The following is an 11078-nucleotide window of genomic DNA, read 5'->3' on the forward strand; positions in this document are numbered from 1 at the left end:
GAAGATGAGGAATGTAATGTTGATTTATGGGAACAGATTTTTTTCTTTTGTATGCAAAATGTGTGTTCTTTTAAAGAGAAAGTATGCTATTAAAGAGAGGGCTTTAACTTTTTTAACCAAAGGTGAAGGAATCTATGGCAGAGTTGTAAATATATATAGATATAAATATATAAATATATATATAAAATAAATATATATAGACCTTTAAAAAAGCTATATTAAAATATATAAAATGCATTAAAGGCTCAGTTGGACTCTGCAGGCAGAAGCCACTCTGAGAATCTTTATTATGATAGAGCACTTAAGGAGATATTTTAAAGTATTGCATCTGTACAAGTAAGAAAATATTTTGTCTAAATGCATCAGTGTATTTGTATTTTTTTGCAAGTGAAGGTTTACAATTTACAAAAAAGTGTGTATTAAACCAACAAAGCTGCAGAAGGAATTTAAAATAATAATAAAGTGTAATTTTTTTGTTCTAGTTCTCAGTCTGTATATATGTAAAATGTGGTTTCGCACGGTGCCTTTCTTTTCAATGGAAGTTTTCAGTGTATGGACTATATTGAGCTCAGTTTCTTCAAGGTACAGCCTGATGTTGCAAAAGGAGTTTTGATGGAACTCTCTAGTTGAGGGAATGTTCTATTTTTTTGTTTTGGATTATTTTTTTTGTTCTTATTTTACATGCTTGTGTTATAAACAATCTCGGGAGACAGGGTTTGGGCTGTGTCTAAACTGCATTAATGCATTCTGTAAAATATAGCTGTACAAATAAAATAATAAAATGAAGAAAAGTGACGTATGGTGGAGTGAGAGGTCTGTTCTTGCCTGTCCTTCTCCCTAAGGTGCCTGGGGAAGGGGCTGAGCAGGCCGAGCCCTGGTGTGAACTCTTGGCTTGGTGTGGCTCTGCCCTGTGTTGAAGGCAGGGGCCTCTTTCTGCCTGGAGTGAAGGTGGTCTCTGGCAGGAGGTCAGAACAAGACTCAAGTTTGCTCTGGATCCTGGTGGGCACTGTGCCACCCCCTTGTTCCTTTCTGCATTGGCACTGAGTAGCCAGCAGGAACAGGGCAGAGCCTGGGAGAGATCTTAGCTGACCAGCCCAGGGCCAGTTCCAGATGGCTGAGTAGTTATTTATATTTCTTGGAATCCAGTGCACTTGCCAGAATTGCTCAGGGAAGATGACTGCCTGCTGCTCCTTTCTTTTCAGAGCTGGGATGGGGGAGCTGCTGTTCTGCCTGCCTTTGGGATGGATGATTCAGGGGAGCAGGGTCTGTAACCCCATCCAGGACCTCGCTGGCCGAGAGCATCTCTGTTTCCAGCCATTGCACGCTGGCTTTGGGCCAGAGCTGAGACAGCCCAGCCTGAAGGAGTCCCTGGGCTCGCCCTGGAGGGGAGAGGAGCTGCTTTGCTCTGTTTGGGTGGCTGTGGTGTGCTGGGAGAAGCCCTGAGCGCCCGGGCCTTGAGCTCTGTGCTGCTCCACTGTTTTTTTCAGAAAACCAAAAAGCCTCACACAAAAAGTTTCTCTGAATTACACAGACAGGACTGGCTGGAACCAGCACTGATGTGGAGCCCGGCCACAGCTCAGCACAGCCCGGGGTGGGGTCTGAGTTCCATTTTGAGTTTAGTTAATTCATGGATAACTTTGTCTAGGGGCTTGCCAGATGATTCACCGTAGGGAGACTTGGAAGCCCCAGCAGGAAGGGGAGGGCCTGGCTGTTTGCAGGGTCAGGACGGGCTGCACTTAGGAGGAGCTGGAGATGAAGAGAAGGATGTGTCAGCACACCATAGGACAGAGGTGGATGGGAGACAACCAAAGCAGCCTTGCATAGGAGGAAAATGCCAAGAAGAGGGGGAGCCAATTTGCTATTTTGCAGCATCCCTGCTGCTCTGACTTGGCCTTCTGATGATCACAGCAGGCTGAGACAACTATTGCTGACATTATCTGAACGTTTTTAGAACCAGGAGCTATGAAGATGCTTTGGGGCCCTATAAGTGGGATCGTGATGACCAATAACAGCAATCCTATTCTTAGAGAAGTTTCTCCTGAGGAATTGTCTTGCTTAGCATAGCTGTGGATCTGGTCAGGATGCTGACCTGGATAGAGTGGCTGGTCCTCACCTTTGTGGGCTTGCTGCTTCTAGGTCTGCTGTTCTTCCTTATGACGTCTTTGAGCTCTTGCTTTATGTGCTCATCTAAAGGCAATGCAGTTGCCTTTTCCTGTTTGCCTCTAAATAAACACATTGTTTCAGGCTGAAAGTTGAACTTTCAAACTTCTACTCTGGTCTTGTGAGACCCCAACCTGGAGTACTGTGTCCAGCTCTGCAGCCCCAATACAAGGAGGACCTGTTGGAATGAGTCCAGAGGAGAGCCACTGAGCTGGCTGCAGGGTTGGAACACATCTTCAATGAAGACAGGCTGAGCAAATTGGGGCTGTTCAGCTTGGAGAGGGTTCCAGGGAGACCTTAGAGCACCCTACAGTACCTACAGTACCTAAAGGGAGCCCACAAGAGAGCTGGAGAAGGACTTTTCACCAGGGCATGTAGTGATAGCACAAGGGGGAATGGCCTTAAGCTGAAGGAAGGTAGATTCAGATTAGTTATTATGAAAATATTCTTACTCATAGTTGTGGTGAGGCACTGGAGTGGGTTGCCTAGAGAAGTTGTAGATATCAAATCCATGGAAGTGTTCAAGGCCAGGCTGGATGAGGCCTTGAGTAACTTCAGTTACTGTGTAAAAGTAATTGTAATTACTGAGTAACTATAATTACTATAGAAACTGTGGAAGGTGTCCCTGCCCACAGCAGGGGGTTTAACAAGATGATCTTTACCATCCCATCCATTCTATGATTTTCTGGTCCCCAGCTCCTCTGGCTTGTCCCCCAGCAGACCAGGTCTGCTGGCATGTGAAGAAACCCCACCAAAAGGTGAGGGCTGAGCAGTGAGCTGGAGCCAGCCTCTGTCTGCTCCTGTTTGATTTGGCTGGGCAGGATGGCTGCCTGGCAGCCTGCAGCAAGCGCCTGCCTGCTGTGGGGCAGGCATTTCATGAAGTGAGGTCTTCCCAAGCATTCTGCTGGGCAAGAGCCTGTTTTTCACCCTGAAGGGTGAAGCCAGCATTAGCCCTCACCAAATTACTTGTGTTAGATATAGGGTGGCAGAAAAATGGCCACAAATGGAGCATTGCCTGAGGGTTGACAAAAGCAAAATCTTGCTTTCCTACCTTATTCGAATCCTCACTTGCTTTCCCCTTCTACCTTTCTCTGGTGGGTTTTTTAATGTTTAGCAAAGCTGGCTGTCCTCACAACAGACTTTTGACACACATACTGCTCTCATTTGACACACATACTTAGGTTTCTCCCCTCCTTGTCAGGACCTGCTTGCCTTTGAGCTCACCGCCTCTCTGGTTACTGCAGTTGTCACTTTTGGAAGCGGCTGGGCTGGGCTGACAGCTCCACTTGCCCCACACAAGCAGCTGTGTAGCCACGACCTCTACTTCCCATTGACATGCCCAGCTGCACTTACAAAATAAATACTGTGTTTTCGCGGAGCACGGTTTCCTCCTCCTGACTGATTTTATTTTTTTTTTTTTAAACAGTGATGTCATGGCTTTTCCAGGCAGCTCAGCTGAAGCGATAGCGATCCGCGGTCAAAGGCCTGCAGGCATCTGGCACGGGCGGTGTTTGGAGAGGCGAAGGAGCCGTCACACAGAGCTGCCCTACACCTGCTCTACAGCCACAAACACCGAACTGCTCAGCCCTGCCCGTGTCCCTACTGCTGGGCTCCCTCGGAAAACCCAGCTTCAGAGACAGGCTGGCATTCGGAGGGAAGGTCACCACCATGAAATGGCTGGTTTGCAGGAAGGCCCAGCATGGGAATGGGGATTCAGGCTCCAGGGCAGTGTGGCTAGCAGGGCTAGCGGAGGGGATGCTTTTATTCCTCCTGGCAGCGCTGACGGACGAGCCCGGGGCCGGGCCGCTGCATTCTGCCGAGTCTCCACAAGAGGGCAGTGCAAGACGGAGTTTAAGCACGCAGTCCTGGAATTACGGAATCGTTTGGGTTGGAAGGGACTTCTTTAAAGATCATCCCATTCCAAACGTGGACAGGGATACTTCCCACCAGATCGGGTTGCTCAGAGCCTCATCCAGCCTGCTCTTCCAGGTGTGGAGCATCCACAGCTTCTCTGGGTTACCTATTCCTCACCACCCTGACAGTAAAGAATTACTTCCTTATATCTAACTTAAATTGAGCCTATTTCAGTTTAAAGCCATTCGCCTTTGTCCTGTCCCTGCATATCCTTGTAAAAAAGTCCATTTCCGACTTTCTATAATCCCATTTAGGTACTGGAAGGTGCTATAAGGTCCCCCCAGAGCCTTTTCCAGGCCGAACAGAGATGTGTTAATAGAGATAAAGCCAAGTCCTGATTTTGTGAGCTCATCCATCATCGCTTTCCTTATTCTAATAATTTCTCGTAGCTCAGGCCAGCATCTCTCTGTTTGGTCCCAAACACAGCCCTGACTACTGGCAGCCACTGCAGTAGTACAGGTAAAAATACCTGGATATTTAACTCTCATATTATACCTGGTATATAGCTCTTAGTTCAGCCTGCTCAACTTTGTTTATGCACGTGTTTGTGCTGATCTTTCTCTTGTCTTTCCCATGTCTCTCCCTTCTCCTTTGTCTTCCCTCTCCCTTTACCTTTTCCTTTCAAGGCAGCTGCTATCAGCTCCACAGATGCCATGGCAGTATCCTAAGTGGCTGTGACTGGGAATAAATCTCAGGTAGCAGGATCAAAAATTCTAAACACAGCTAAGGCTCTTAGAAACAATTCAAAATTTAGGTACTAGAATTCCACCTCTGTGAACCTCCACTGCCTGACTGCCTTCCCTCTTTGCTACCGGAGCAGAAATCCCAGAGGCTTGTAATTAATGGGGAGGCAAGTTCTTTTGGATCTGTGCCCAAGTTTTACTATAAAAACAGAAACTTCTCAGGGCTGCTGTAAGACCATGTACAACCCAATTGCTGCTGTCTCTGTGTCCCGTTCCAAGAATACATGGTACCATTCAGCCAGACGCTCTCTCCCTTATTGAGCTCTTGTTTTTTATTAACACTCAGGCGTGACTGACTACTCTTCCTCCACTCATCTGGATCTGCCGGGGCAGGAACCTGCTGTATTCGATTTCCAGCAAGCTGCTAGAGCTGTGGGGCTGTAGCAGCTTTCTCACCGCCCCACAGCACCAGCTGCATGTCCAGAGGCTGAGCAGGGAATGTCACAGCCCAGATCCCAGATAACATCTCAGCCCTACCAGCTTGAGTGCCGGAATATAAAGAAAAGAGCAATTCCCTGCTGGCAAGGCAAAACTGTCCTGCTGGTGAAAGCAGAGCTGGGAGTGAGGAGAGTGTTTGGTAGGTGATAGCGAGAGGGATAAGGCGGGATGGGAGCCTGGCTGGCGGCTGCGGTGACAGCAGAGGGCACGCTTGGCTGCCGAGCACGCAGCCTGTGCAGCCAGCCCCGGGCATTGCTGGGCTGCTCCGGGTCCGTGGAGCAAGCTGGAAGCGTGGGGGTAAGGAAGCAGTCACAGGAATTCAATGCAATTCAATCGTCTGCAAAGCCACATGCCCTGCAGCGCTGCGGCAGAAAGAAAGGAACAGAATTGCCTCTGCCACAGCCGAGCGGATGATGGATTTATCTGGCTGGAGAATGAGTGCAAAAAAAATTCAGAGCACACTGATCCCATAGAGGAGCTGGGGAAGGAGAACTGGTAAATCAATCTGCAGCTCACTCGCTGCTCCATGCCTGCACCGAGTCCTGAGGATGTCTGGAGATCTGTCCTTACCCCTTCCCCAGGAGTCCTCTGTGGGACACAGTCCAGACTTGTATGGAGCAGATGGACTTCCTTTCTCCACTCCCTTATTGCTGGTTCCTTCAGGTCAGCACAAGGTAGTTTTCTGAACCAAAGCACGTGATATTTTTCCTTTAGATTTTCCTTGAAAAGAAACATAAAATTTTTTCAGAAGGACAACATCAGAGGGATTCTCACAAACATTACCAGAGAACTTTGGTCCCTTCAACATTGTATCTGTCAACAAGGCTCAGACCCGATGGGAGTTCAGTTTCTCTCCTTTAAATAGGCTGAGATATTTCCAGGGGAGCAGTCCCAATAAAACTTTTTCTCTGGTCCTGCCTCACCAGCCTCACCACCCCAGCTGAAATCCAAGAAGGTAAAAACAGCCAAGGTGGACGTCAGAGCCTTTCTGAGGCTGCTCTGGCTCAGGAATCCTGATGGAGGGCATGACCATAGAGAAGAAACCAACCATACTTTCCTCAGGTGAGCTTCTGAAATTCAGTCAGACAAATCCAAAACATTTCTATGTGGTCATAGTTCCCTTGTTGCTGGGGGGAACTGATGTAATTCCTCCAGCCCCCCTCAGGCAGAGGGGGGAACAGAGGGATAGCCACCCAGCTCCAGTGCTGCACAGAGAAATGGAGTCAGAGCCAGCCTGGTCTTCCAATCCTTGTCCCCATGTGCCTGGAAAAGCCATAGTAGCCAGTGAACATCAAAGCCAGGAATTCCCATGTGGCTGAGGGTCTGTGCTTGCCTGGAACTGGACTGTGGGGAGCACAACCCCCAACAACATTGCTACTAACCCAAAGACCCATTGGGCGTTATCCCTCTGTGGCTGGATGCCCTGCACTGCCAGGGAGGTGGCCAGGGAGGGTTGGGCTGGGTAGATGCAAAAATGAAAAACAAAGTGTGGGTGAAGACAGAGACTAGGAAGGAACAGTTCTGATCTGAACATCTTTAATAGAGCTGGGCTCATGCACACAGAGGTGCTGTGGACAGCTGGGGAAGAATGAGGTGCTGAGCAGCCTGGGTTGGGGCAGGCCATCTAGAATGGCCTCTCAAAACCACTTAGGAATAAAGTCTGGTATCTTCCCCCATTTTATGGCAGCAGGACCATACCAACTTCCTAAAATCATCCCTGCTAGCCCACCTGGAACCCATCCATTTCCGACTGAGCTATGCAACTCTGCAAAATGCCATTAGGTGTGTCTAAGTCCTGCTGGCCCCACAGGAAGTTGACAGGGAATGAGAATTAGGGATGGAACATCAAGGCTGCACTGTGCCAGCTCCTACAGCTCTCATCTCCTTGTAAGTGTACAGGGTCCAAAGGCTGATAAAATCTAGCACAGCTCTCCATCCCACACAGCAGCCCAAGGCTGCACTCCAGCCCATTGTCATGCTTCAAGAAATGCAGGTGCTGAACTGATCCCTCTGGCACTTCAGGACAGATCCATCGCTGTGGAAGCCAAAGGAGGATGGTAGCTCTGGAGTGATGAAGGTTCCCAGTGTCCCCATCCCCTTGGGGTGACATGCTGAATGACAGAAGGGGTGCCAGCCTGGAGAGCTGCCTGCTGTGCAGTGGCAGGGGACATTAGGTAACAGCTTCCAGTAAGCCACAGGGGAGGCTGAAATAACACAGTGCTGTCTCCCATTTCCATCTCTGCTCCTCTCCAATGTGGAACCCACGCAGGCTGCACTGCCCTGGGCTGTGGGATGAGCTGGTGGGGAGTTGGAGCTTTCTGCAAAGCTGGCCCAGGCTTGCACTGCAGTGTGGCACAGCTGGGCTGGGCTGTGCCAGGCAGGAGAGCCCGAGGGCTACAGAACAAGCTTATTCTCAGTGCAAGTAGAAGGGGAGTAGCTTGCTGCTACTGGCACATTTAGAAATGTGATGAAATTATTGTTGCTGAGAGAATCCTTTCCCAGGAAGCCTCTCCTGATGGCAGGAAAGAGGGCCAGGATAGGTTTGATGCCCTGGCATCTGCTGCCTTGGCCATTTGCCGTGCCCAGGACTGGCTCTGCTTCTTTGCCCACAGGAAGAGAGAGTTGCTGGTCCAGCTGCTAACACAGGGTCTTGCTGGTCAGAAAAGCTCTGACAGTCATTGCCCTTATGGATTATCTGCTCTTTTGGCTCCAATCATTTCCCTTGGCCTTGGTAGGAGGCTGTGTCCTGTGCCCAAAGCAAGGGAATCTGTCTATACCAGAGCAGAGGCTGATTCTTCTCCACCAGTTTCCCCAGAGCAAGATCTGTGCTAAAAGACAGACAGGGTCCCAAGAGCACAGAGCTCTTGGCCCTGTTCACATCAGGCAGATGGGGTAAAAATGGCTATAAATACAGCACAAGTAAACCCAGTCCTCAGAGTTTCATGGGCTACAAATGAAAGCTTATTCTCTCATGATTTTCATTAATTTTGCTCTTAATTTGGGAATGAAAGAGGATGAAAGCTATGTGAGGCTGCAGAGCCACGCTGCACAAGGGAAGGGAGGCACCATCCAGGGAGGGCAGTGGCAGTGCAGCCCAAAGTTCTGCTTGGTCTGGGACCAGCAACTAGCACCAATCCATCATGCTGGACTGTGAAACAGAGCAGGAACACTTTGTTTCACGCTTCATACTCCCAGCAAACCCAGCCAGCAGCACCAGGGTTGAAAGTGAGGCGAGGGATGCACATTAATTCATCATGAAACAAAATGTCATTTTGAAGGTTTCTGGAGACCTTTTCGCAGTACTTGAATTCTTGTCCCCTCAAGTCTTTGACTTTCCTCAGCTGGAAATTGAGATAGGAGAGATTCTGATACCTCTTTTTTGACAGCAGAGGCCCTTTCCAGCACATCCTGCTCTGCTCCTGCCAGCTGGGAGACAGCTGAGGCGGATGAACCTTCGTGGGGCTTGAAGCAGCTTTTCCCTTTGTGAGCACCAACCAGCTCACAGGGAAAGGCTGGAGGAGTGGGGGACATTGGCCATCCCAGTGGGACAGCTGCTTCCCACGGGACCAGCGTGTCCAGCGACCCTGAGATGGAGCCAAGCGTCCCCGCAGGCTCAGCCAGGCACCGATCTGTTACCGCTTCCCCGGGCTGCAGAACCACGGCAGGAGCCGGGCCGCTCTCCCCGGAGGCTCCCGCTGCCCCCGGAGCTGCCCGTGGGAGGAGTCTGGGAACGGACCGGAGCTGGGGAGACCCACAGGGGCTGGGGAGGCCAAAGGACCTCCAGGGGCACCTCAACACCCCCATCCCCTGCAGGAGCCGGAGGCAATCGCCCTTAAGGGGACCCTTTGCAGCTCCCCGTGTTCTGGAGCCGTTTCTCGCCCGACGGGGCGGCTCCAGGGCGAGGGGCTTTGGCAGAGTGGCTGCTGGGGGCTTCATCCTCCTGCACCGGGTGAGAGCCGCGGGTGGGCGGTGACAGCCGGGACCCCCCCATCGCCGCTCCGGTGGGCTTGGGGCCGGGGAGGGGGGGCGGACGGGCAGGGTGGGGAGCTCTGGAAGGGCGGTGATTTGGGGAAGGGGGCTGGGGGCGGCCGGAGGGGAGCGGAGGGGAGCTCAGGGGTAGCCGTGGAGGCTCGGCCGGCGCCGGGCAGAGCGGAGCATCCCCGGTCCCGTTCCCCCCCGTGCCAGGACCCTCCCCCGGCGGCGTGGGGCGAGGGGGGCGCCCCCGCCTGACGTCAGGAGAAGGGTTTATAAAGGCACGGGCGGCGAGGAGATCCCCAACGCCGGAGCCGAGCCGCAGCGGAGCCGCCAGCCTCTCCCGCCGCCGCCTCCCGCGCCCGACCCGCCGGCGAGATGCTGTCGTGCCGCCTCCAGTGCGCCCTGGCCCTGCTCTCCATCGCCCTGGCCCTCGGCACCGTCTCGGCCGCCCCCTCGGACCCGCGGCTCCGGCAGTTCCTGCAGAAGTCGCTGGCCGCCGCCGCCGGGAAGCAGGTGAGAGCCCCCCTCGGGCAGCCCGACGGCCGCGCTGCGGGCTCCCGCTTCTACAGACACCCCGCTTCCCCTCGGCAGAACCTCCGCTCCCTGCCAGAGCCCCCGGCATCCCTGCTGCAGACCCCCCCCAGTTCCTCGCCTGACTTCCCCGATGCCCCTGTTTCAGACGCCCGATCCCTTTGCTGCAGACCCCAATTCCCCCACAGATCCCCTGGTTCCCCGCCGGGGATGAGCCATGGACAGGTTGGGCAGCTGGTCCTGGGAGATGAGACATTCCAGATGGGTGCTGGTGGTCAGGGAGGAGCAGGCAATCCTTGGTGAAGCTCCCAAGGGTTTCTCCGGGTCAGAGAATGAAGGCAGCTTCCCCCGAGCACAGAACGATGGCCTTATCCATGCTGGGTGACAGCCGAGGCTTGGAGGGATTAGAAGAAAAAGAAGTCCCACTGAGATGGTGACCAATTCAACCTCCCCTGCCAGCTCCTCCAAAGACCTTTCCCGTGTCACTTTAGCAGCAGGCTCATGGCATCTTTGCTGAGTATGGCGCTGAGGGCTGGAGCCATAGGAAGAGAAGGTAAAAACGAGTTAATTCCCTGTCACAGACAGGACAGAGGTCTGTCCCCCACGCCAGGTAGATGCCATAGACACAATTGCTGCACAGCAGCTGTCAGGCTGGGCTCTTTGGAAAGCCAGGGCTTCTCCTCCTGCATCCTGAACGTCTCTAATCTGGCCACAGAGGAGTCTTAGAGGAACAGAGTGGTGAGACCCCAAAAATCAAGGAGTAATTGTGGTCTCTCTATCTCTTTCTCCCTTTCTGTCTCTTGTCCCCCAGGAACTGGCCAAGTACTTTTTGGCAGAACTGCTTTCAGAGCCAAGTCAGACAGAAAATGAAGCCCTGGAGTCTGAGGACTTGTCCCGAGGGGCTGAGCAGGATGAAGTGAGACTGGAGCTGGAGCGCTCGGCTAACTCAAATCCCGCTCTGGCACCCCGGGAACGCAAAGCAGGCTGCAAGAACTTCTTCTGGAAAACTTTCACATCCTGTTAGCTTTTGAAACCCATTTCTCCTCCCCATCCATCCCTGCCCTGCCCTGAGCAGAACCTTCACCACAAGAGGCGAAGACTGTAAATACACAATCCACAGTTATGGTGAAATTAAACAAACAAGGAAAATTTGAGTTTGATTTCCACTTGTTTTAATAAAACTTTCTGTTCCAATTGTACATGATTTGCTTGAGTTGTGATTTCTGACTAGTTCTTTGATGACATGCACTCTGCAACTCTTTCAAATGTACTATTTTTAATTCTCTGTTGCAATAAAATTTATGTTTCAAACGGTGA

The 11078-nt window shown here is 51.7% G+C and overlaps 1 protein-coding gene across 1 annotated transcript; it reads left to right on the forward strand.

The window, feature by feature from the left end:
• Nucleotides 1-9535: 9535 nt before the first annotated feature.
• On the forward strand, nucleotides 9536-11078 carry SST (somatostatin). The gene is made up of 2 exons (XM_014871674.2): nucleotides 9536-9743; nucleotides 10573-11078. Exons 1-2 carry the CDS (start codon nucleotides 9606-9608, stop codon nucleotides 10783-10785), a joined length of 351 nt encoding a protein of 116 aa, XP_014727160.1. The 5' UTR covers nucleotides 9536-9605; the 3' UTR covers nucleotides 10786-11078.

Source organism: Sturnus vulgaris, chromosome 10 (assembly GCF_052056855.1).
Source record: "Sturnus vulgaris isolate bStuVul1 chromosome 10, bStuVul1.hap1, whole genome shotgun sequence".
NCBI lineage: Eukaryota > Metazoa > Chordata > Aves > Passeriformes > Sturnidae > Sturnus > Sturnus vulgaris.